Source organism: Biomphalaria glabrata, chromosome 4 (genome assembly GCF_947242115.1).
Source record: "Biomphalaria glabrata chromosome 4, xgBioGlab47.1, whole genome shotgun sequence".
Lineage (NCBI taxonomy): Eukaryota > Metazoa > Mollusca > Gastropoda > Planorbidae > Biomphalaria > Biomphalaria glabrata.
The window spans coordinates 53,102,605-53,130,564 of NC_074714.1; the positions used below are offsets into that span (position 1 = coordinate 53,102,605).

A 27,960-nucleotide genomic window follows, 5' to 3' on the forward strand; every position below is an offset into this window, starting at 1 on the left:
TTGTAGCCATTTAAAATTCCTTAATTTTTGTAACCACACAAATGCAAATTTCTCTATACCGCACAGTCGAAGTACAAAGAGGCCAAAAATCAGCAATTCTCAAGCTCTGGCGCACGCGTTAGTACGAATTTCAGTCTTCTTTTGTTTTGAAGGTCAAAAAAGTAATTAATTAGCGTCTGCATTGTATTTATAAATCATTTTTTAAAGTATTAATCAAGTAAAAACAACATAATTACCAAAGTTAAAACAAAATATGTTATTAAAATAGAATAATTTTATTTATTTGACTCGGGTTTTTCTTGGTTTTAGGTCGCCGAAGATGGAATTTCCGAAAGTCAGAATGAAGAAATTATGCATGCCGCCGGCGGACCTTCGCCCCTTATCCAGCTTGCAGCTCTTCTCTAGAACCTTAGCTTGCTAGGGGGGGGGGAGGGGGTCGTGGATCACTCTTGCTAAGAGGGGGGGGGGGTTTGAGGAGCACTAATAAAAGTTTGAGAATCACAAAAAAAAAATATGTAAAAAAATATCTTTGCACGAAAAGGAAATAACGCAATAGGAAGTGTATTAGCGTTCAGTTGCTATATACGGACAGTTTCTTATGACTGGATTATTGCTGGGGTCTGACCATTACAACACGAGAACCATTGTAACTGTTGACATGAGGTACAGCAATATCTACCAGGCGGGAAGATAAGCGTAGAAACAGTTCCTTTTGTCGGGCGTTAAGACGGGTGACTTTAATGGAATGTTATCTTTGGTCTCGTCAGATATGACCAACAGCTTGTCCGCTAGCGTGACACCACTTCCGTTTGATTGTATTGTTGCTCTAAGTTGACCCCACTCCCGTCACCACGTCCCCCCCCCTGCCCCCGTTTGCCCCAACCTCTCAAAAAAAAAAGTTTTGGGCATGATACAAAAAAAATCTATCTTGTTATCAAAAAGTTTTGTTCAGTTGTTTATATGACATTAAGTTTTCACCCCGGGGCTTTTATATAAATGTATGTATGAGTCAAACGGACACTTTGTTGTGTCATTTCCACTGCAGTCCCAAGTTAGTCACTTAGTTTATCTGCGTCTGTCAGTCATCAATTTTTGTTATTTAAGAGTATGTTGTTTTTTTTTATAAATTTTAGGAATTTTTAAGGAGCAACATTTCGACTCGAAAGTAGAAAAGCCCAAACTGTGGGAGATGAGTGGCCAGAAAAATATAGAAGTGCAGACCTTAGAGAGGAAGTGGAGATGGATTGGTCACACCCTTAGAAAAGATACCAACAACAGAGCTAGGCGGGCCTTAGAGTGGAACCCCCCAGGGAACAAGACGCAGAGGAAGACCAAAAAGATGAGTGGACAGAAAAATATAGAGATGCAGATCTTAGAGAGGAAGTGGAGAAGGATTGGTCATACCCTTAGAAAAGATACCAGCAACAGAGCTAGGCGGGCCTTAGAGTGGAACCCCCCAGGGAACAAGACGCAGAGAAAGACCAAAACAGAACATGGCGACGCAGTGTACTTGAAGAAGCAGAGAAGACCGGGAAGAGCTGGGAAACCACCAAGAGACCGTGGAGAGTGGGGTGTTTTTGTCGAGGCCCTATGTTCCATGAGGAACTCAAAGGAGTGATGATGATGATGATGAACTTTTTGACTTGTTAAAAAAAAAAAGAGTGTTGGTAAAATGTTGTACATGTATCAGTTGTTCCTTCAGAGTGGCAGATGACTTACTTCCTAGTCCAAACCTCCCGCAGGAAAACGGGGAAAGGCAGCGGGCAGGGTATGAACCCGAGACCATCGAGACGACAGCCCAGCGCGCTTACAGCACAACCGGGCCACCTTTCTGAGGAAGTAACATAATAACGTTATATTTTACTATTGTTTCATTCGCCTACTGCATGTCTGCTTTCGAATGTTGCTGTTCCTTGCAGGAGTATTCTCAGGAGTTAGCAGGTCTTGTGGGATCTTGTAAACTAGCTGACTGGTTGTGTGGAATGCGCTCTGGGCTGTCGTTTTAACGCATAAAATCTGAATTTCTTAATCTCGCGAAACACTTTGAGTACCAAGACATACTAGATTACCACGACACACTTAAATATCATGATACAATTAAGTACCAAGACAAACTTTAGTATCACGACTCACTTCAGTATCAAGACACATCTCAGTATCAAGACACACTTCAGTATCAATGCACACTTTAGTACCACAACACACATCATTATCATAACACACTTAAATACCAAGACCCACTGAATTTTTTTCTATCTTTCATATCTTTCAAATATAACTTCCAGTCAAAGATCATTCTACCGTGACACGTCTGTTTCAAGTCTGTCTGGGTTGCTTCCTTTATGTCTAAGTGACGCTAAACCCTTTGACACCATGTAGACCCCGCAGGGTCGTCAGGAGGACATCATGGGTAGACAACTCTTACCAACCGCAAAGTAAACTTAATGCCCTTGTATCTACTTTATTCCAATGACATTTATGTAACCAGTGACAGCAGTCCCATCACTCTAAAACTATTAAATTAAAAAGTCATTCACTTGTGACGTTTTATTTGTAGGGCTGGACGAACTACCAATCTACGCAATCAAATAACTTGAATGTTGCATAGATGCTTTTTTTATTGTTATAACATGATTTAGTCAGGTGTTCTGTTTTACTTGTTCTTGACACAATTTAAAAAATATTTTTTTTTTTGTGTATAACTTTAATAAAAAATAAAGATGGAATTCTATTTAACATTGATAACATTTAACATAAATTGGGTTCTCGGATTAGAGCAGATCAACTCAAGAAAACATAAACCCAAATAAATTGTAGCCAAATAGAGAGTGACGTTAACAATGAGTAAATTCACCTAATAGACACTTCTTAAGGTGGCTGAGTGTTAAAGCGCTTGGTACCAGGGTTCGAATCCTGGTGAAAACTTTAATTTTTAGTTTCGAAATTTTTTAGGGCGCCCCTGAGTCCGCCCTGGTCTAGTTGGTACTTGACATTAGTCGTGGTTAAAGGCGCTGGGTCGTTGTGCTGCTCACATGCACCTCGTTGACAGTGGGCCACATAAATCTACCGAATAGATCACAAGCTCTGAAAGGGAAACTCAACTAAGAGACATTTTAGGAGATGACGAAATTATTTCCCCAAATTTAATTAATTTTTTTCTCTTATTAAAAATACTGTACCTAATACGTATACTGTACTTTGAGGCTGTACTTTGAGACTGTACTTCGAGACTGAAGATTAAGGAGAAGTGCAGTATTTCATGCGGATCCGCAGTCCCAGCCGTGACCTACATATTTTGCAACACAGAACGCGAACCACAAATTAAATGGGGAAGAGTTCAAGTCCACGAAGTCACTCGGGTACAGGGAAAAGAGATGTCCAGAAGGAACTCATTTGAAAAGGACGTCAGAAATGGATGGGCACTTACTGGCAGACGTGAACTAAAAATAAAACTCAGAAATTGTTTAAATCTTCGCCACCAGTAACGATGCCATGACAGCAGTGTGACATTTCATCTGTGACAACTTTCATCTGTGACAACTTTCATCCTTTTAAAGACTATGCAAGAAAGACGAGACGCGGTTTTGGTCTCTTAGTAGTGTCCTCATACAGCCCCCCCCCCCTCCCAAAAAAAAAATCTCACCATTTCTATACCTTTGAGTCCGCCTCCACCCACCCTCATTTTACTTGCTACTTCAACCGTGACGAAGTCTGTAGCGCTGACTGAATACCTCGGCTCCACTATAAACGTTTATTAAAAGAAACAAGGGCTACGCCAGGTCTCACCTCCTTCGCCCCCCCCCCCGGCTTCCGTTCATGCTCCAAACGGTTTGACTCTTGGAAAATTGTCATTGTGCTTTTCTTCACGACCCTCCTCTCGTTTTGACACCCCCCGTGCGACACCACATAAAAAAAAAAGAATACGACAGAGGTGCTAAGAAAAGACGGAAGTATTTAGTCACCAGGAACGCTTTTAGCCTCGGGGACTTTGCAATCAGAAAAAAAAAAAAAGAGTTCCGGTTTTCTCGGGACATTGGTTAATAGAGGACACTACTCTCTAATGTTTTAGTCTTGCGAATAACGGAACTGAAAACACTAAAAAAAAATTTTTTTTTTCTTCATTACGACCTTTTCATTTATTCGCTCTGGAAAGTTTCGTAGAAAATGTTCGTAATATGAAAACCTTCCTGACAAATTTCGTATATATTGTACTTTATATTTATTACCGTTAGTAGTTCAAAGCCCTTGTACCTTAGCGAACTGATCACTCCATATGTCCCACAGAGAGCCCGGCGCTCAATGGACTCAACGCTTTTAGTGGTGCCACGTTTCTCCCTCAAAAGCTACGGCCTGCGGGCTTTTTCAGTTCACGCACCAAAGGTTTGGAACTCACTCCCAATTGATCTCAGACAGACAACATGCTACACCACTTTTACGAAGAACATTAAGACCTGTCTGTTTAAAACTTTTTTTAGATTAACTGTCATTTTAGCTGTCGTGTCTGTGTTTGTAATGTTATTACAGCGCCTTGAGCCTACATTTTGTTTGTTAACAGCGCTTTATAAATAAAATTATTATTATAAATCATCAATGTGAGTAGCGTAGATGCATATTAGATTGTTGATGTTTTAGTTGCCATAAACATCTCTTATTGTCAAGTTTAGGCTATGTAATTATTTTCCACAATTTCAAAAGAAAATTTTATTTTTTTTTAAATCTCGATAAAATATTATGTATAGAATTTCTAGTTGATCGATACATTATGATTCCAATGCTGAGCATGTAATGAAGCTGTTTATTTACACAATGACCAGGTTAGAGTCTAAAACAACCTGAAGTTCATCATTGCTATACTGTAATAACTTAAGTGAGGCAACTCAACGAGGACATAGACATTTATTTACATAGAGACATGACAAACACAAAGGGGCATCTGCCTTGAGTACAGCATCTCCATATTGGCTCTCTCCTTGGCCAGAAATCGTTAGTCCCTTATGTCAACATCCGACTTGTCTGGTCACTGATAGTGCGCACCTTCTATCTGCACTATCTTGGATGGCGGTGCGCATGGCAAAGTCATAACAATACGAAGACCCATTCCGCACAGTAATTAGAAGAGAAAAATTACATTGGGCAGGTCAACACGAGAGAATGTCAGAGAACAGAGGAGCAAAGATTGTTCACCGGCGCAAATCAAAACGCAGGTGCCCCAAAGGCAGACCACGAGCACGGTGGCTTGAAGGCGTAGAAGCAGATCTGAAACAGCTAAGAGTCCGGACATGGAGAAGTAAAGTAGTAAAGTTCCCCTTTCAGACCTTGTGGTCTATAGGGCAGATGATGTAAAGGTCATCTTTTTTCTGTGGCCTACAGTTAACGAGGGTGTCATGTAGCCAGCACAACGACCAACCGCCTTTACGTTTCCTCAACGTATGTCCGGTACCCATTAGAGCTGGGTTGACTCAGAGGCGCCCGAAGATCCCGAAATTAAAAATCCCAGTCTTCACCAGGATTCGAACCCCGGTCCCCGGTTCGGAAGCCAAGCGCTTTACCGCACAGCCACTGCGCCTACGACATGGAGAAGTAAAGCCCAGGATAGATCAGAATGGAAAGATGCGCTAAAGCAGGCCAGGGCCCACCATGAGCTGTAGTGCCACTGTGAAGAATGATGACATTTAACTTTCTGTCTTGTGTGTAGAGGGTTTAAAAAGCATCTTGTAGTACCGTAGTTTTCTGAGAAGTCTAGATCTACAAGAAAGATTGGAAAATCCTTCATATCGATCCTCTTGGCATTGCTTCACTTTATCTAATCCACGAAGAAGCTAAATTTAGAAGACATCAACTAACAAGGCAACTTCAAGCTAAACTGAAAAGGCATCAGCATCAGGCTAAAGTGAAAGCATCAACTTCAACTTCAAGCTAAACTGAAGAGGCATCAGCCTCAGGCTAAACTGAAAACATCAACTTCAACTTCAAGCTAAACTGAGAAGGCATCAGCCTCAGGCTAAACTGAAAACATCAACTTCAACTTCAAGCTAAACTGAAGAGGCATCAGCCACAGGCTAAATTTAAAGCATCAACTTCAACTTCAAGCTAAACTGAAAAGGCATCAGCCACAGGCTAAATTTAAAGCATCAACTTCAACTTCAAGCTAAACTGAAAAGGCATCAGCTTGAGGCTAAACTGAAAGCATCAACTTCAACTTCAAGCTAAACTGAAAAGGGAATCTGAGAAGGTACCATTGTCAAAGCACGCTGAGAAGATACCAGCCTCAATGCAGGCCAAGAAAGCACCTTCAAGTCAGTTTAGATGTGCACTGAGCAATGGCGTCCATTTTTGGAAAGAGACGAACTCTTATATTTAAGGTACCTTGGTATGAAAGAAAAGTTTTTTCCTCTCACTCTCTCTCTCTCTCTCTTCGTTAAAAATAACTTTTCTCTTATTGTGGACACTTTACATTCTGATGTCTTTAAGTTGTACTGTTATAAAAACAATTTAATTTAGTGGAAAAGTTTAGCTAACCTCCACAGACAAGGCCCACAACTCTCTAGTCAAGGATCTCAAAATGGGAAATAACTGATGTTATCGTATTGGATTAATTTTTATTGAAACAAATATATTTGAACATACCCCATTTAGAGAATACTCAGAAACATTACGTGAGAGAAAGGAGCAGAAAAAAAGGCCACATTAGCCAATAAGTATAACTATCTTGTACAAAACCTTCATGACCCAACACTTGACTCATTTATGCGTAAACTTTTCCACCTTTTTATTTTCTTTAAAATCTGACTCACGCGGTAGATGAAATATTTTAAAAGGGCACCGATATATCACTAGAAACTATCCAACATATATCGACAGTGCCATGTCCCTAATGAGCTGACGCTTTTGTGCGCCATCCAAAAGATACGTCGCTATAATTCTTCCTTATATAATCCTGTACATCTTTAACTATAACATGAATAAAAAAGGCGCCGGAGCTCATTGTCCAATGAATGTTCGAAACTTCAAACGTGCTGGTGGTGAAATAGTTGTGAAAATGTTGTGAAAATATTGCCTTCTATTCTAGCATCAAATCTTCGAAAACTAAATCCTGTTTTTAGAAACAAATAGTCACATCTCTCAACGTTGACATCGGCTGTCATACAAATGACATCGTGTGATTTCACGTGATGTCAAGTGGCACGACAACGGATACAACTAGTTTAAGGGACTTTCGTTTCCAGACTTCCTGAGCTACAGGAAAGACAGAAATAACCGAACGACTGATTTAAAGGAAATTCCTGAACAGCTAGTTGTTATATTAAAATCTGTGACACAATTCAGTGTATAGAGCAAGAAAAGCATATAAAATACTATTTTCAAAAGACAATACTTTCTTTATGCACGTATAGAGTGTTTTTTTTTTTGTCTTTATAAAGAACTAGCAATAGACATCTTGTTTCCAGGCTTTATATTCACAGCAATCGAACGAGCGTGTTTATAACTACAACGGATCAAGAACTTTTTGCAATCTCTGAAGACTAATTAAAAAAAAAAAGTTCCCCCTTTGAGACCTTGTGGTCTATAGGGCAGATGATGTAAAGGTCATCTGTTTCTGTGGCCTACGGTTTACGAGGGTATCATGTGGCAAGCACAACGACCAACCGCCTTTACTTTTCCCCAACTAATTTCAGGTACTCATCAGAGATGGGTGTAACGGCGCCTTCGACATTCACGGAGGTCACGGGTGGACTCAGAGGCGCCCAAGGATGCCGAAATTAAAAATCCCAGTCTTCACCAGGATTCGAACCCGGGACCCCCGGTTGGGAAGTCAAGCGCCTTACCGCTCAGCCACCGCGCCTCCACCTGAAGACTCATTTACGACTCACTAATTTATCCAGAATATACAAGAGCTGGTTAAAGAAAAAATACTTTTATTAAAATTAAACAACAACAACAAAAAAAAAAAGCACATAAAATTATATGGGTGAACTAGATTACCAAATAATTAAACAATGATTAACATATCAATTTCGCTTTTTTTTTTATTCCGCATCTGCTTTGGTGAGTTCATGAACTATAGTTACGCCACTGGCTCAACCATAATACGGAGCAGTACCTTTTTTTTTTAATAATGAAAACCTCAGAATTTGCGCTATTCAATTTTAGCTTTATCATCATAGGAATCCTTGGGCCTTAGGCCTCTTTTCTTTGCCTCTTTTTGGGCTTTATGTGCCTTTTTTATGGCCTCTTTTGTTTGTTTTTTTATTTGTAAGTTCTCATAATTCACAAGTATTAAATCATAAACAATTGAAAAGTGATTGACCTAAAAATATAATAATAGTAATAGAAATACTATTTAATAGCAATGACATACTACCTTACTATTGAAACCACTAGAGACAGAAGAATGATACAAGATTCCTCTACCTCAGAACAATCAACACAATGCTTTCCATTATTTCCGAACTCATTTAATAGTGATAGGGAGCAAATTAAGTTTCAGAACTTGAAGGGGAAAAAATGGTTACAAAAATTTGAATATTTCTCATAATTCGTAACTCGACTTCGTTTGGCTTGCCCTAGATTACGTTTTCCTTGGTGCACCTATTAGTGGCCTTTTAGGCGCCGCCCTTTTCCCGTACACACACGTATTCTGGTTACAGACGCCTGACTTGCTCATGGGTAACGCTCTTCAAACTATTTTTCCATCAACAATGTGGGGACAAGAAAAAACGTGGCGCAGAGAATGGGGTCTCAGTCAAGAAGTCGCCCTCTCACAAAGTCTTCAAGCTCTCTCGCTGCTCTGTCTCCACCTCTGCAGCCCCCTTTTTCACAACTTTTAAGTTGCCCCCCCCCCCTCTTCCTTCTGCATTCTATTTTAGAATACCCCCCCCCCTCCTTTTTGTTCCTTGGTCCAAGCGAGGGCTGCCTCCACCGCGGACACAGCGGCACCTGCCAGCGACACCCCTTTCTCTCTTTAGTTTTCGGAAACCAAAAAGAAAAAAAAAAATCCCGGATCCACGTCACCCTGTTCCTCCTCTCTCTTCTTCCCCCCCCCCCCCCCCACGTCCGCGCGAGGCGCTGGCCGCGTGCTGGCTCTCCCGCGTAACGTTTGTCCCCGTAGCGGCAAAGCGAGCTCGCTGCGTTTCGCCTGTCCCCTTGTTCGGCGTAGTTCTCTGTACCTTCTCCCGCAGGGCTTTTAGTAAATAGGGAGTACTCTCGTGTCAGGATGGCTTCTTCGCTAACGGACTATCATTGGTGAGCTCCCGACCGAGGGACCTAATAGCTACCTACTACGTACTGCGTATGTATACCGTTCACGCTATAATTAGTGTGTCTGTTATTTATTCAAAACTTGTGATAGATCTGGTGTTTGCTTCTTTCATCGAGTCGGATACTTAAGAATGAAGTCTGTTTGACTTCTGCTGTTATTTATATATTGTGGTTTGTTTACTCATATATAAATTCTTGACTCCAGTGTCTCCAGCGCACGTGGATTTATTATTGTGTGATTCTTCTCAGTGCGAGGACGTCGCGGTCAAGGGTCATACTTATAACACAAACTCGACTCCAGATTTTAATTAATAAACCATATGCATATAAAGAACTACGCATATTGATATATTGATTAGATATAGATATTGAAAGATAGTGTTGATCTATATAAAGTCGTTTTTAAATTAAATCGATTTAAATACTTGATTTGTTTTAACTGACCTTCATCACATCGCGTGAAATGGATTTTAATTATTTATAATTTATTCATGGTACTTTCAAATGAGATGTAAATGATTTTGTAATAATAAGACTATAAATAGAATAAAATGAAAACAGTACATTGGACTATGCACCCATTAGTCAAATATATGGTCAGGTATTGGATGGGAAATGTATACTTCAACAAACACATGTAATGGTGGTACTACTTTCTTTTAAAGAAAAAGAAATTTAAGTGACAATAAACATTTTCTAACACATTCAATTCACTGCTGCTTCCTCACAGTCGAACTATATTGTATTCTTGTATACTATTCAGACTAAAAATTTTCACCTTTGGTGAAATCTACAAAATAATGGGATAATGTGAGTTGATAAATTAAGATAATTTTTATTAAGAAATTTAGAGCTTCTTAATTAATTCTAAAACGGAATTATTGGGGAAAATGCAAACTATCAAGTGTTTTGTTTTGCTTTCTGATGGTGGTAGAGAGTGACATTGAACGTTATATCAAAGTAATAAAGTTTTTAAGTGTGATCCACATTAATGTACATTTGCATATAGCATACAATTTGAAGTTTATATTGCAGGAATTATGTAACCAAGTGATGGTTTTAAAGTGCACACACTATTCCTGCTTGTGCGAGTGTTGGTGTGTGTGTGTATATTAGACGTTCGTTGCAGACCAGGTTTATCTATGTGCTTGTCATAACAACAAAGTCTGATAGGCAAGACATTTGTCACGTGGGGATAAACATCTGTGCTCTCGGTTCCACGCCACGCATACCTCCCGATACATTCTTGACGCACTGACTGACTCATTGGGGGCTGAATATATTTCCCGAGATTTATCTGCATTTTCCAAGCAACTCTCTCTCTCCCTCTCTCTCTCTCTCCCTCTCTCTCTCTCTCTCTCTCTCTCTCTCTCTCTCTCTCTCTCTCTCTCTCTATCTAAGGCAAAGCGCGAAGTACGCGTTTGATTAAGAAATCGGGAGAGGGGTATGGTACACTAAAAATATTAATAATTATGCTGAACACATCTGTAACTTACAGCCAAAATTTCTTTCTTTCGGTTCAGTTCTCTTCCTTTCTTTCTCTTCCTCTCTTTTTCTCCCTCTCTTCCTTCTTGTATTGCGCATTTGAATGTAATTTTAATTCTCTCTCTCCATTTGTACATCTTATTTCAGTTATATATTAAGTAACCTACCCCTCTTCTCCCTAGGAAAAAAAAAATTGCAGGAAATTAACTACGGCACCGGGGGGGGGGGGGGGGGGCATCCACACACAAAAACAAAACGGCCCTCCACAAGTTATGAGATTTTAAAAGTCACGCATAAACTAAAAAAAAACAAACATACAAAATATACATTAAAAAACAACAACAATTCCATACCGAATAGTTGTAACTCTTTTGTGAAGTACTAAAATTAAATAAAATGTCCAAGTTCTATATGTTGTACATACTTGCTATTATGTGTCGTTATTTTAATTATTAAGTGTTAAAAAGTGGATGTTTATTCAAGCTTTCGAAAAGTGTAGGGGGCCTCCTTAAAACTTCTGCCCCGGGGCCTCCATAAACTTAAATCCGGCACTGCCGCTAACCAATGTGTATAGCCCCCCAAACTATCACATTCGCCTTCATCGTATTCTAAATCAGCTCGCGGGCCGTGGTTTTAGTACCCACTTTAATGTCCTGTATTTCCTCTTTTTTTTTTTTTGTTTTCAGTGCGTAATTAAAACCTTGAGCATCCAGGCCCGCTGGACTGTGTTCCCGCTGGACTGTGTTCCTGTCACTCTAGCCACACGGCTGGGAACAAAAGGCGAACTTTGCACGAGTTAGTTCCACTGATATTTCTCGCTCCTTGGGATAGTGTGTGTATGTGTGTATCGTTATAAAAACACACCATGGATTATAAAACTTTTGCTGCAGTGGTGAAAGTGTGTCAACAGTAACTCTCATGTTAGTGGATTATTGACCTGTGGTCATCGCTTGATTCTGTAACTGGATAGCCACGAAAGTGACCCTTCATTAGGATTATAATCTTGTGTGTTCCTGATTGGACGTGACCATACGGTGTGTTCAAATTCTTTAACAAGGTAAGTCGCCAGTAGACACTGGATGTTATATCAGCTATTAGCACGGTTAGGGTTAACTTAAAGGTTACAATTGTTTAAAATAACCCTTGTCCACTGGGCGTTCAGAGAAGGGGAAAACCGGCGTACTGGTGCTGGAGCTCAGGTGAAGGAGCATGTTAAATTTGTCTTCGGTGGTCGCTTGACCATCATTCCACAGACTCCTTCCATAGACTCCTTCACATACTTATTTGTGTAAACATAACGAAATGTGGATGAGTTAGGCGCACTGATGGGAAAACTACGGCCCGCTGTCCAAATCCGGCCCGCCGAGAAGTTTCATCCACAATGAAAACATACAGGTCTTAATACGAGTAAAAACATAAAAGGAAATATTATCTGTTACTGGAGAGTTATTTTGCATGCGTTCTTTGTTAAATTTATGCATTTTTTTAATTATGGCCCCCTAAAACTTTCCCAAGTGTTTGGCCCGCTCCTAAAAAATGTTTGCCCATCATTGAGTTACAGTGAGCCCCTGCAGAATTAAAATAAATGTTACGTCCCACGTTACGCTCACGCCCGTTCTCGGACGCAAAAATGTTACGGATTTTTACGTTCGTTTGTTCTCTCTCTCCTATTTAAATGTGCAATGGATGCAGCAAAGTATATAGGTCATAGCTAGGACTGCCACAGGAAGTACTGCACCCCATACTTCATCTTCTGTATCGTTCCACGTTTGATAATATAGGCCAGTGTGTTTCCCAAATTTTTTCCTTAACGGAACACTTCGCACAATTCTGAGTATTTATCGTAAAACTTTGCATTTTTTTTTCTAGAGAGATTAATTCGCGTGGTTGCTTCTTGGCTAATTATTCCATCAGTTTATGGAACACTTATTCTAGCCTCTCGGAATACTAGGGTTCACAGTTTGGGAAACACTGTTATAGACATAACTCCGTATGCTAGGACAAATTTGACTAAGTGTTCTTTCCTCCATAATTCCTTTAGACCAGTGTTTCCCAAAGTGGGGTACGCGTACCCCCAGGGCTACCGGAAGAGTTTGGAGTGGGTACGCGTTGCACCTCATTAGCTAGGCTGATGTTTTAAAAATAACCTTTTGTTATGTTCATTCCTGTCGTAGGTGCAAGGCGAGGGGGTACTCAGCGTTACAAAAATTATAAAAGGGTACACATTAGTCAAAATTTTGGGAAACACTGATATAGATAATTAAAGCATAGAACGGGTTGTCAGAATCAGCCAGGAAAGTAGAATTTTTAGTAATTTATCATTAAAATGCACTATTAGTTTAAATAATAAGCATAGGACTTAGCCTAAGGGCTTTAATTCTTATGTAAGAAGGCATTGTGTTGTAGGTCATTGTTGAATGGTAGTGTTGATAATGACAAAAATTGTCTAAAAAATTGTTATACCGATTTTGGGTTAGCTCTATCGAGTTAACTTAGTGGAGGTGTGGGGATGTTAGTTACACGTGAGGCTCAAGCTAAAAATAGAATGTAGGTCAGGAGGATTGTGGGAATTGCATTCTGTGTTGATATCTCGCGCGCAAGCACTCACCTACATTCACAGGTGATGTTCGTCTCAATGACTTATGTTGAGTTTCTGTGGTTGTTATTGTTTATATCATTTCTCTCTTTCTCACTCAATACTTCCGTTTCTCTCTCACTCTCTCTCTCACTCTCTCTCTCTCTCTCTCTATATATATATATATATATATATATATATACATATATATATATATATATATATATATATATATATATATATATATATATATACATATATATATATATATATATATATATATATATATATGAAAGGCCCAGGAGAGATCTGAATGGAAGGATGTGCTGAAGCAGACCAGAGCCCTCCATGGGCTGTAGCGCCACTGGGATGGATGGATGGATATATATATATATATACATATATTTCTGTCTTTCTATGTCTATCTCTCTCTACTTTTGACTCTCTCTCTCTCTCTCTCCTTCTCTTTCTATCTCTGTTATTTCCCATTCGTGAATTGTTATCTGTTCATGCTCTTGTGCTAGCCTTTTACATCATCCAGGGTCTCTCTATCTCTCTTTCTCTCTCTCTCTCTCTCTCTCTCTCTCTCTCTCTCTCTCTCTCTCCTTTTATCACCTCACTCTTGCAATATGACATAAGGCTTCCTTTTCTCTCTCTCTCTCTCGCTCTCTCTCTCTCTCTCTCTCTCTCTCTCTCTCTCTCTCTTTCTCTCTGCTCGGCGTCTGACTCACAAGATAGAATAACTTAATTACACTTCTATTCTCAAGGGACATGACTCAATATTTCAAGGAAATTGATATGATAGAGTTATGCAAATACCAAACATTAGATCCAGCAATGCATAGATTACAAATATGTTGAAATCACCAATGTTATACGTAACGGTATCGGGGGCGAACCACAAGGGCTTAACCTCCAATGTTATAGTTTTTTTTCTCGTCTATTCGTTTAGGGCAGATGATGATAAGCTCATCCGCTTCTTTGGCCAACGGTTAACTAGCAAGGTGACATGTGGATTACACAACGACCAACCGCCTTTAATTTCCCCAACCAAAGTCGGGTACCCATTAGAGTTGGGTGGACTCAGGGGCGCCTTAATTATCCCGAAATTTAAAATCGCAGTCTTCACAACGTTATAGTGTCAAAGTAAAAAAAAAAAAAGTGCGGGTTTCCTAACTTGCCTTAGACATGTTTTTACGAGTAGTAATTAAAGGGTCCCAAAATGACTGTTTTTATTATGGCGTCGTCCGGAAACGGCCCTTCAATGTCCAGCGGTGACCCAGCGGTTCTCTTTGTGATCCTTGAACCTTATGTTTAATTGAACCATTCTTCAAGACCATACAAAACTATCTATTTCGGACCCTTGTAACAATTTGGAACGTTTGTTATCCTGTCTCTCACGTCACGACAAAGTACCTTGCGATATGCGAAATGATCTAAATGTCTAATTCTCCATGTAACCGTGTATATCATATGGCAATGATGAAAAAGGATCAATGGTGTGGAAACGTTGTAACATATGTGGTATGATAAATCTGCATAATTTCTTATTCCTTATTATTTCTTATTATTTTATCTCATGATTTGGTTCTGTTTATGTATTTATAAATCATAGTTCAGTGTTTTATTCATTACTGTCATTTTACTTTTTAGTTTCTTTGTCCTGAAGTGTCACTAATTTAGTGATTTCAGTGGAGATGCTAACGAGCAATCTAATCAAATGTGAACATTCGTTTGTTATAGGTGTATAAATAGGAATAGATGCGGTTAGAGTTACTTCCCTTTAACACTATACAAAATGAGTCAAGTTGACGAAGACACAATAAGATCGGAAATTGTTTTGATTTTTAAAAATTATAATAATTATTATTTTTTGAAAAGAACATCTTTTGTTATCCTTCATTTCAATCAAACTTAAGTATCTCAAAGCAATTGGCCATTCCCACGTGCCTCGCGTAGACACTTGAGCGCAGAAGACTTCCGGTGTAGGGTGCAGACGACGATCTACTGCGCGCGACACTTAACCTTTAAGGCGGGTTTCTCCCTAGTATCCGATGTCCGAATTAAAAAACAAAGCAAAAAAAAAAAAGCAATCAACGGCACACACAAACACACGCGCACACACACACACAACATAAAACGCGTGGATTGCTTGTAACAAGAGACAACACTTAATGTTCTCCGCGTATTGTCTGCCTAGCACGACCCCCAATCCCCCCAAGTCTGTATATAACTAAGTCAATCTGTGTGTGTGTATGTGTCACTATTAAGTAGAGTCTAGATAATTTGCGCGTACTTGTTAAAGTCGGGTCGCCGGGTACAATCACTACGAAGATTTGACACTGCACCTATATGATATCAACCTGGAAGTGGCGTAATTAAAGTGATTAAAGTGGGTGCCGCCTTTTTTCCCAGCACCCCCCCCCCCACCAAAAAAAAAAAAAAACTAAATTGCGGTCCCTATAAACTCTACAAACTAAAAAATATAATAATAAAATACCCATTCGCGTTGGCTTTCAAACCGAAAGGTCCCGGGTTCGAATCTTGATGAAGACTGGTATTTTTATTTTGGGATCCTTGGGCCCATCCAGCTCTAATGTCAAATTTGAAGTTCAATTTAGCAATGTTTAATTTATCGCAAACATCTTCAATAAATAATCAATGCTTTTTTTTTTCCGTTTCAATATCGTGATGTTTCATTCTTAGATTACTTTCTAATAACATTCTTATTGATTGACAATTTCACGCGAAAAAAAAGTAACTCTATCAAGTAACCATCTCTTCTGTTTAAAAAGAAAACAAAACAACAAACTCAAATTATCCATCATTAAATCTCGGGCGATGAGAATTTACGCTACGGTGCCTTTTCAGGTCACGAAAGACATCGGGTCATGAATCAGAGTCACATTAATGTTGCCCTGCGTCATTATATTGCGATTCCAGTCACTGCGCGATCACCGGGACGTGCGCGCGCACGCACGAGCAAGCAGCCGAAGCTTTTTCAATATATATACACTGCATGCTAGGCGGGTCATGCACGTACGTTGAGTACTCACACAGGATACTACCAAAGTTTATATTTATGATTAACCACCAAAAGGTTTTAGTGCTTTCCCCCCCCCCCTTTCAGTATTTATATGTACAAGTTTTAATCTGTATATATTCACATGCTCTCAATTGTTATACAGGGACGATTTACTTATAGACAATACAAGCTATAGTTACTACCCCCCTCCTCCCTAAAGAAATATTTACGACTGACATATATCTAAGACTTACACAAATGTCTAATACGGTACTGACTATATCCAAAAGTCTCAATGCTATATCCACAAGTCTCAATGTTAAATCCACAAGACTCAATGCTATATCCACAAGTCTCAATGTTATATCCACAAGACTCAAAACTATATCCACAAGTCTCACTGTTATATCCACAAGACTCAATGCTATATCCACAAGCCTCACTGTTATATCCAAAAGACACAATGCTATATCCACAAGTCTCAATAATATATCCACAAGACTCAATACTATATCCACAAGTCTCAGTGTTATATCCACAAGACTCAATGCTATATCCACAAGTCTCACTGTTATATCCACAAGACTCAAAACTATATCCACAAGTCTCACTGTTATATCCACAAGACTCAATGCTATATCCACAGGCCTCACTGTTATATCCAAAAGACACAATGCTATATCCACAAGTCTCAATAATATATCCACAAGACTCAATACTATATCCACAAGTCTCAGTGTTATATCCACAAGACTCAATGCTATATCCACAAGTCTCAGTGTTATATCCACAAGACTCAATGCTATATCCACAAGTCTCACTGTTATATCCACAAGACTCAAAACTATATCCACAAGTCTCACTGTTATATCCACAAGACTCAATACTATATCCACAAGTATCAATGCTATATCCACAAGACTCAATGCTATATCCACAAGACTCAAGGTTATATCCACAAGACTCAATGCTATATCCACAAGTTTCAATATTACATCCACAAGACTCAATACTATATCCACAAGTCTCAATGTTATATCCACAAGTCTCAATGTTATATCCACAAGACTCAATGCTATATCCACAAGTTTCAATATTACATCCACAAGACTCAATACTATATCCACAAGTCTCAGTGTTATATCCACAAGACTCAATGCTATATCCACAAGTCTCACTGTTATATCCACAAGACTCAAAACTATATCCACAAGTCTCACTGTTATATCCACAAGACTCAATACTATATCCACAAGTATCAATGCTATATCCACAAGACTCAATGCTATATCCACAAGACTCAAGGTTATATCCACAAGACTCAATGCTATATCCACAAGTTTCAATATTACATCCACAAGACTCAATGCTATATCCACAAGTATCAATGCTATATCCACAAGACTCAATGCTATATCCACAAGACTCAAGGTTATATCCACAAGACTCAATGCTATATCCACAAGTTTCAATATTACATCCACAAGACTCAATACTATATCCACAAGTCTCAATGTTATATCCACAAGTCTCAAGGTTATATCCACAAGTTTTAATGCTATATCCACAAGTCTCAAGGTTATATCCACAAGTATCAATGTTATATCCACAAGTCTCAATGCTATATCCACAAGTCTCAAGGTTATATCCACAAGTTTCAATGCTATATCCACAAATCTCAAGGTTATATCCACAAGTATCAATGTTATATCCACAAGTCTCAATGCTATATCCACAAGTCTCAAGGTTATATCCACTAGTCTCAAGGTTATATCCACGTCTCTGATAAACCAACACGTCTCCTTTCTTATATCCTCACGTATCCAAGTTCATACCCAGGGTCGCCTTAACTGCAACGCAAGACTGCTTGCCTCCCAAGTTATCCCCCTTTAAGAAGCCTTCACTTTTCAAAATGTATCTAATATTTAACAAAATATGCAAATTAAATGTAAGAAATGTTTTAAAACGAGGCTAAACTATTCCTCTCTTCACAAACATGACCTGCTTTAAGATTTTCGTTAATGCTATTAAGTGCATTTATGTTTAAGTTTGAAGAGGGTAAGGGTCTCCACAAACTTTTTACCCAGGTCTCCAATTACTCAACTCCGGCTCTGTGCATTTACCACAATGCTGTATCCAAACTTTACCATGTATACACCGACATGTCTTTTATTTTACAATATATTACATTGTAACGTCATGTATGCCATAAGACGTATATTTAAACTGGTGTAATTGATGTATTCAGCTGTAAAACGAGAGCCGGGTATAAGAAACCCTTTAATTATTAATAATATAATTAATTTTAGATCGACATTATTTCCTTGCGACGGACGTCCGTCGGCCATCTTGGATTTAGGTTCTGTGTTCCCGGGCATTGTGCTCTCCTGGTCTCCAAATACTAGGAAGATGACAGCAGTCTGTCGTTAGTTCTTCATGTGAACATTCGAATAAATAAAATGATTCTCGGAGAAATAATAAGATAAGAAAAAAAAGGGGGAGAGGGGGGAGACAGTTAGAGAGAGACAGAGGGAGAGAGAGAGAGACAAAAAGAGACATAGAAACAGAGACAATGAGAGACCGAGAGAGACAAAGATAGACAGATGAGAGAGAATGAGACAGACAGACAGACAGAGTGACAGACAAAAAGAGACATAGAAACAGAGACAATGAGAGACCGAGAGAGACAAATATGAGAGAGAATGAGACAGACAGACAGACAGAGTGACAGACAAAAAGAGACATAGAAACAGAGACAATGAGAGACCGAGAGAGACAAAGATAGACAGATGAGAGAGAATGAGACAGACAGACAGACAGAGTGACAGACAAAAAGAGACATAGAAACAGAGACAATGAGAGACCGAGAGAGACAAAGATAGACAGATGAGAGAGAATGAGACAGACAGACAGACAGAGTGACAGACAAAAAGAGACATAGAAACAGAGACAATGAGAGACCGAGAGAGACAAAGATAGACAGATGAGAGAGAATGAGACAGACAGACAGACAGAGTGACAGACAAAAAGAGACATAGAAACAGAGACAATGAGAGACCGAGAGAGACAAAGATGAGAGAGAATGAGACAGACAGACAAACAGACAGACAGACAGACAAAAAGAGACATAGAAACAGAGACAATGAGAGACCGAGAGAGACAAGGATAGACAGATGAGAGAGAATGAGACAGCTCAGACAGGGAGAGAGAAAAAGAGACGATTTTATACTGCTCATAAAGACTACGGAAAATTTTTTAAATAAATCCAAGTCTGTCTTGTCAATTATTCATCCTGTCTATTTCCCCGCCATTGGGTTGAAAAGAACACGCGCAGTACATGTGCCACTGAATAATAGATTGCTATACATACGTGATCACGTGATGACCATAAATAAAATTAATAAACGAGGATTTACTATACTTTATCAAAACTATTTATTATACTGTGAATCCCATGGAAGGGTATAGGCCTATATGTACTTTCAGTGACAAAGTACAAAATTTCTTTAGGGGACGACTACGAGTTTTTTGTGAAAACATAAACACTTTTTATTATTATAATTATTTTTTTTTAGAAAGAACAAATTATTCTGCAAAATCATTGTAATTTCGGAGAAACTGGTAAACATATGTTTATATATGTATTGATACAAGGATTAGGAAAAATCATTAACCTCCATTTCTGCAACAAAACACATTACCAGCATTAACTCCCCTTGGTCAGCGTCTGGAAGAGGCCGTGTGCATTCAGGCGGGGACATCTTATCGTGTGCAAATGTGAACTCTCTGACCCCTTCCGCCCTTTCCTGTTTCATTGCTTGTTATGATTGTTATTATGGGGGGGGGGAGTTATAAACTTTGAAAGAGTATATGTATGTTGTTATTGTTTTTTTTTTCGCACGCTAAAGTAGATATGTTTATTTTTAGTGCTTTTGTATTTTGTCCGTGATACTTTTGCAGATGAATACAAAAACATGTCTAGGTGTGCTAAAAGCTTTGGAAATATTTTAAACAACAAAATATAAAAGGTTGGGATCATTGCCCTTTGACCTGAAGCAAATCACTACTATTGTAGCCAATAGGTAAAACACTTCTTCACTTAAATCCATCAACCCCTACAAAAATAAAAAATAAAAAAGCACTTTTTATTCTTATTTGCTTGAGGCATGTGGATTTAGGTCACAGAACTGTAAGGCCTATAATTATAGTATGTGATTACGATTATGATGTTTCAATGCTGTCAGTGCAAATACTTCAAGCAAGACGGGGAACTAGAACATTCTGGGAAATTCCGAACATGGTCACCAGAATTTTGATGAATGAATAATGTGGAAATACTGAAATATATATATGATTTCATTCCTCTATTGTTGATTTCATTCCTTGTTTGTTGATTTCATTCCTTGTTTGTTGATTTCATTCTTTGTTTGTTGATTTCATTCTTTGTTTGTTGATTTCATTCCTTGTTTGTTGATTTCATTCTTTGTTTGTTGATTTCATTCCTTGTTTGTTGATTTCATTCTTTGTTTGTTGATTTCATTCTTTGTTTGTTGATTTCATTCCTTGTTTGTTGATTTCATTCCTTGTTTATTGATTTCATTCTTTGTTTGTTGATTTCATTCCTTGTTTGTTGATTTCATTCCTTGTTTGTTGATTTCATTATTTGTTTGTTGATTTCATTCCTTGTTTGTTGATTTCATTCTTTGTTTGTTGATTTCATTCTTTGTTTGTTGATTTCATTCTTTGTTTGTTGATTTCATTCCTTGTTTGTTGATTTCATTCTTTGTTTGTTGATTTCATTCCTTGTTTGTTGATTTCATTCTTTGTTTGTTGATTTCATTCTTTGTTTGTTGATTTTCATTCCTTGTTTGTTGATTTCATTCTTTGTTTGTTGATTTCATTCCTTGTTTGTTGATTTCATTCCTTGTTTGTTGATTTCATTCTTTGTTTGTTGATTTCATTCCTTGTTTGTTGATTTCATTCCTTGTTTGTTGATTTCATTCCTTGTTTGTTAATTTCATTCTTTGTTTGTTAATTTCATTCTTTGTTTGTTGATTTCATTTCTTGTTTGTTGATTTCATTCCTTGTTTGTTAATTTCATTCCTTGTTTGTTGATTTCATTTCTTGTTTGTTGATTTCATTCCCTGTTTGTTGATTTCATTCCCTGTTTGTTCATTTCATTCCCTGTTTGTTGATTTCATTCCCTGTTTGTTGATTTCATTCCCTTTTTGTTGATTTCATTCCCTTTTTGTTGATTTCATTCCCTGTTTGTTTATTTCATTCCTTGTTTGTTGATTTCATTCCTTGTTTGTTGATTTCATTCCTTGGTTGTTGATTTCATTCCTTATTTGTTGATTTCATTCCTTGTTTGTTGATTTCATTCCTTGTTTGTTGATTTCATTCCTTGGTTGTTGATTTCAGTCCTTGGTTGTTGATTTCATTCTTTGTTTGTTGATTTCATTCCTTGTTTGTTGATTTCATTCTTTGTTTGTTGATTTCATTCCCTGTTTGTTGATTTCATTCCTTGTTTGTTGATTTCATTCCTTGTTTGTTGATTTCATTCTTTGTTTGTTGATTTCATTCCTTGGTTGTTGATTTCATTCCTTGGTTGTTGATTTCATTCCTTGGTTGTTGATTTCATTCCTTGTTTGTTGATTTCATTCCTTGTTTGTTGATTTCATTCCCTGTTTGTTGATTTCATTCCTTGTTTGTTGATTTCATTCCCTGTTTGTTGATTTCATTCTTTGTTTGTTGATTTTTTTCTTTGCTCATTTCTTTCTTTGTTGTTGTTTTTTTTTTTTGCTTACCCTTTGTTTCTTATAGTATACAAAGAAAACTTTATTCAAATGTAATATCTTTGTATATTTGTATCTTTGCTCATATTTTTGTTCCTTTTAAAAAGCAAATCCACTAATCTTTGTGATGGTTGTGGTTTTCAATTTACTTTTTATTAAGTTTAATTATCATTCTTTTTAGACCTCCCCAAGTAAGATCTTTCTGAGTAGTTCTTCCCTGTAAAGCAGGTGTTCTCAACCTGTGGGTCGCGACCCGCTTGTGTGTCGATTGACAGTTAGACAGGGGTCGCCTAAGACCATCGAAAATATGGATTGTTGTTGTCTGTTCTCCTATTGCTGTATGTGTGTGTGTGTGGGGGGGTCGCAGCAGAGTGGGGGATTGTAAAAAGGGGTCGCTGAGCATAAAAGGTTGAGAACCGCTGCAGTGTAAAGGATCTCCCTACGTAAAATCTCCTTGTGTAGGACCTCCATGTGTTGGTCTTTTCCGTTTAGGACCTCCCTGCCTAGAAATTTTGTATGTAGGACTTTTCTGTGTAGGAACTCTCTCTGTAGCACTTCACTACGTGGACTTTCATGTTTAGGACCTCCCTGCGAAGGACTTCACTGTGTGGGACTTTTCTATGAAGAACTCCTCTGTGTAGGACCTCCCTGTTTATGACTTCACAATATGGGACTTTTCTGTGCAGGACCCCCCTTTGTCCACTTTGCTAGTCACAGCACTTCCTCGATAGCCACAGAATCAGATGACCATATTTTAAGTAACCTTTCTATCGAGTGCGGCTTAACATGTTTTGATATCTATAAAGTGCATGGAACGTCTCAGTCACGTGACCTAAACCCCCATCAAGGTATCTACGTTTTGTTATCACGACTTAACCATGTATCTGCTCGCATGTGAATTTAACAGAACCCTCCCGGATACAATTTATGGAACCAAATTTACGGATACAATTTTAGGATACAATTTGTGGGTGCAATTTAGGGATACCAGTTCCTAAAATAGATCAAAAGGTAATCCAGTCAATCGTAATTATCCCCCTCGTTGGCTCACTGATATAGATAAACTGGTAAAACCATTAGTTTTAATTAAAAACTCAAGAACCCAAAGCGTTGAAGGATTTCTTTTTTGGTTTAAAAAAAAAAAGAGATAATTTTGAATGAGCAGAAGCCATGAAGCACGTGACCTCCAAACGTGATGGCGCTATTAATGCAGGTTGTAAACAGATTACAGAGGGCGCTTTCACTTTGAATGCTAGAATAAATATAGAACGACCTCTGGTGAGAAAAGAATATAATCCAAGAAGCCTTTTGGGTCGAGGTTAGATACATTTTTAACGCGTCCTTAATTTAGATCTTATGTAGATTCCAGAGACACAGAATGAAATAAGTTTAAATTAAACGCAAATTTTTATTGGGGCCAGTTAGGTTCTTTAATTGTGGTTTCTTATTCCATATGTTAGGACAAATTTGTACACGCATTCTTTCTCCCATTGTGCATTTAAAGCCAGTAAAATCAATGACTTTGTAGAATTTATCGTATTAACATGCCCAGCTAGATTGACATGCGTAAGCGAAGACAGAAATTATCTTATTTATTGAAGGAACATCTGTAAGTTAAGATAACATGATTTGTATTGGTCCAATGAAATGGAAATTCAGTTTTAAGATCAATTTTTGATGATTTAAATAAACCTCACCTTGAATATTTATCCTATAAAAACAATATCAAATTTGTAATGGATATATTGATTTGAAAACTTTAAAACTTAAAATTTGGTTCAAGTATTCCTCCTGAAAATGTCTACATTTAAGGCCTTTTTCTCCCAGTATGTGGATTTTGTATGGTGAATGTATCTTCTGTCTGCTTACTCTGAGCTCATTAGGATTAGATTATTTCTGAGATTATTATGAGAAGATTATTGAATCAATGGACAACAAAATATTTGTACAATTTACATTGAAAATCTAGTTTTTATAAAACATAGGCCACGTGACGCTGGAAATACAAGACTGAGTAGGTCTATGCATCTGTGAGACGGTTCATACCGGTCTCCTTGAATTGGACCCCGGTTCTTAAAAACAGAATGTCTCTCAAAATTTTAATATGGCTTTTTTGTTTTTTAGTGCTTTTTAAAACACCAGCCTTGACCTTTCTCTTATTTCAGCTCTACCCTTGTAACCCCCCCCACACACACACACACACATACACACACCCACTTTTATTCCTCCTTACATGTAATAGCCTTCCTCACCCCATTTTAATTTTTTTCCCATCACGTGACGTCCCAGTCATCCAAGATGGCGATTCACCGAAAGTGAAGACATTAACTAAACTGCAGATGTGAGGACTGGTGTAGGTGAGAAAAAAAGGGAAAAAGTGGCGAAAAGAAAAAGGAATAAAGAAAAAAAAAACAACTTTATGCAACAATTGCAAACCAAACTATTAACATATGCGTAGCTCTTTATTTATAAGCGATTTCGTCATTTGTTTATTTCTAAGAAATAAAAACTTGTTGACAACTTTGTCACTACATGGTGACTGTCTCGTTAGTGTAAAGCTTATCAACTCTGGCACAACTTATCTCGGATCATGTTTAAAATTGGTACATGCTATTCATTTACATGACAACACAAGATTCAATTGACAAAAATAACGACTTAGTTAACTATTGGTAATTAATTATTTAGTTTGGTATCTCGAACAAGGGAAAGAAATTTTACTTCACTGATAAGGTGGTGTAAGTCCCCTTTATTGTTTGCACTAAGAAAAGTTAAGTAACTATAATTTTTATAAGCACCTCCCTGGCACAGTGGTTAACGTAAGGGCTTAAAAGCTTTTTTCTAAAAACTAAGTAGTTATTTTTTGTATTTTGCTTTTTTTTTGTGTTTTGTCACTACACTTTTGAACAAGGAAGATGTTCAGCTTTAAATTATAATTTTACATAACTAAGAGAACGACTTTTAGGTTATAAATGAAAAACCGATAGATACATGGGTAGATAGATAGATAGATACATGGGTAGATAGATAGATAGATAGATAGATAGATAGATAGATAGATAGATAGATAGATAGATAGATAGATAGATAGATAGATAGATAGATAGATAGATAGATAGATAGATAGATAGATAGATAGATAGATAGATAGATAGATAGATAGATAGGTATATATATAGGTATCAAAAATATATTACGTTTAACTTAAAGACCACGCTTTTGCAGTGGCGTGGCTAGGGTGAGGGAGGAGAATTTAAAAAATCCCGTCCGCCCCCACTTTAGAGGGGCCCCCAAATGAGTGGGGGTTTTTTAACATTAAATATTACGCAAAATGCAGGGCCTCCATAGAGGCCAAGCCACTGGGCCCCCAAATAATGGCAAATTCCTAGCTACGCCCCTGGCCCTTTGTTTCCAGCACCATCCTTCCGGTGCGATCTTTGATTGGATATAAAGTTTCGAAGAAACAGTTTTACAAGCTGACACTTAAAGTGTTGATTGTCTGAGGCGTGGCAAGGTATTCTTGGGCTCAAGCTAGTCAAGGTGGTCCTCCTGCCTATCAAGGTGGTCCTCTTGCCAGTCAAGGTGGTCCTCCTGCCTATCAAGGTGGTCCTCCTGTCTGTCAAGGTGGTCCTCCTGTCTGTCAAGGTGGTCCTCCTGCCTGTCAAGGTGGTCCTCCTGTTTGTCAAGGTGGTCCTCCTGTTTGTCAAGGTGGTCCTCCTGGCTGTCAAGGTGGTCCCCCTTTTTGTCAAGGTGGTCCTCCTGCCTATCAAGGTGGTCCTCCTGTCTGTCAAGGTGGTCCTCCTGTCTGTCAAGGTGGTCCTCCTGCCTGTCAAGGTGGTCCTCCTGTTTGTCAAGGTGGTCCTCCTGTTTGTCAAGGTGGTCCTCCTGGCTGTCAAGGTGGTCCCCCTTTTTGTCAAGGTGGTCCTCCTGCCTGTCAAGGTGGTCCTCCTGCCTGTCAAGGTGGTCCTCCTGGCTGTCAAGGTGGTCCCCCTTTTTGTCAAGGTGGACCCCCTTTTTGTCAAGGTGGTCCTCCTGCCTGTCAAGGTGGTCCTCCTGCCTGTCAAGGTGGTCCTCCTGACTCCATTTGTGTTCCTACGAAGTCTGAGTGTCGCTTTCGGTGTGTTATCCGCACTGCCATGTGGTATGCGCACTGGCGTTTCGTCTCTATGGTCCAGGGTCGAGGCCTGCCCGCCGCCATCCACCGCTGTCCTGTTGGATGTTTGGGCTAAGATGTAATAATCTTCTGCTATTAAGAAACATTCAAAACATGCGTAAAACAAGCAAATAATATACAAAAAAGTCATGACAGATTGATGCCATTATCAGACCTTACGATCTAAATGCCAGATGATGTAAAGGTCATCTGCTTTCTCTGACCAGCACAACAACTTTTCCCCATCTTATGTCAGGTCCCATCAGAGCTGGGTGAACTCTGAAGAGCATAAGTGATTCCGAAATTAAAATTCCGATTTTTCATCAGGATTCGAAGCCGGGACAGTCCCGGTTCGGAAGCCAAGCGCCTCTGACGCCATTATTAGGATGCAGTAAAAGCGAGAACAGTTGTTTGAATCTACTTGTCGGGATCATGATCATTTTTTGGCCTAGGTACCACCCTGCGCCCTACTTGCTCGCCTATTGTTTTTCTCTCTCTCTCTCTCTCCTTCCGTAACTCTCCATCCCCTTTGTTTCCCTCTACCTCCCTCTACCTCCCTCATTCTCTCTCATTATCCATCCTACTCTACATCTTTTCTTCCTTCTCTCGTTCTTTCTCCTCTCCTTCAACTCTCTCTTTCTCTCTTTTCTCTCTCTCTCTGTCTCTCTCTCTTCGTCTCTCTCTCTTCTCTCTCTCCTTCTCTCTCTTTTCTCTCTCTCTCTTCTCTCTCTTCTCTCTCTTCTCTCTCTATCTTCTCTCTCTTTCTCTCTCTCTCTCTCTTCTCTCTTCTCTCGCTCTCTTCTCTCTCTCTTTCTCTCTCTCTTCTCTCTCTCCTCTCTCTCTCTTCTCTCTCTCTTCTGTCTCTCTCTTCTCTCTCTCTTCTCTCTCTCCTGTCTCTCTCTCTTCTCTCTCTCTCTTCCTACGTCCTTCAAACTAAAACTAGCAAACAGTGGAGAACGAAGGAAGTAGACGGGGGGCCGGGGGGTTTCTGGGAAGTTCCGAAAAGAGTTTTGTCGTCTGATATTAACTTTAATCTCTTGTCTTCTGTTACAAAATTCCCCCCACAGTTTGAACAGAAAGAAGGTAAGACGGATATGGCACAGACGGTAGTGTAACAATTTTACATGAAACATTTGTTGTCTTATTAGACAGATCTTGATACTTGACTAAAGCATGAACAAAAAAATGAGAGATTGGAAAAAAAACAAATTCACCAGAACCCCCCCCCCCCACACACACACACACATCCACACCCACTTCCGGTGATCTACTTCTTCTGTTACAAGTAAGATCGTTCGTTGGTTTGTAGGGCGTTAAACATAAAGACAGTTTAAGGGGCATAGAAAGTGATCACTATGCTATTGGGGGGGGGGGGGGGGGGGGGGAGGGGTGGAGGGGGGCGATAAAAAGATAGGGTGGCAGATAGGATGGTGTGACCACTACTTCGCACACACGCACAGAGTATATCTAAGTCCTTTAAGTAACAGCCATGCTCTGGACTCTGTTCACAATGTCAGATGCTAAGAAAAAAATAATCCAGCAACATGGAATCGTTATCGGGGTGAGTGGGGGGGGGGGGGGGGGTAACGGAGTGACAGAGAGGAACCCTGGGGAGAAGTTGGGGGGAGGTAGAGAATTAGGGTGACACACTTTGGGGCGTTTTAAGCCC

General features: G+C 38.9%; 2 protein-coding genes across 5 annotated transcripts in view; one reads left to right on the plus strand and one right to left on the minus strand.

Moving 5' to 3' along the window:
- Window positions 1-9,134: 9,134 nt before the first annotated feature.
- LOC106069686 (plexin-B-like) overlaps window positions 9,135-27,960 on the plus strand; it is a 237,934-nt gene continuing 219,108 nt past the window's right edge. The window contains exons 1-2 of one of the 4 annotated variants that reach the window (XM_056025494.1): window positions 9,135-9,289; window positions 11,430-11,800. The gene's annotated coding sequence lies outside the window, so the exon portion shown is untranslated. The other 3 variants (XM_056025495.1, XM_056025497.1, XM_056025496.1) reach the window with 3 other exon arrangements.
- LOC129925985 (uncharacterized) lies at window positions 16,587-20,104 on the minus strand. The gene is made up of 2 exons (XM_056027596.1): window positions 20,045-20,104; window positions 16,587-18,125 (listed from the first exon to the last, which is right to left on the minus strand). Exons 1-2 carry the CDS (start codon window positions 20,102-20,104, stop codon window positions 16,587-16,589), a joined length of 1,599 nt encoding a protein of 532 aa, XP_055883571.1.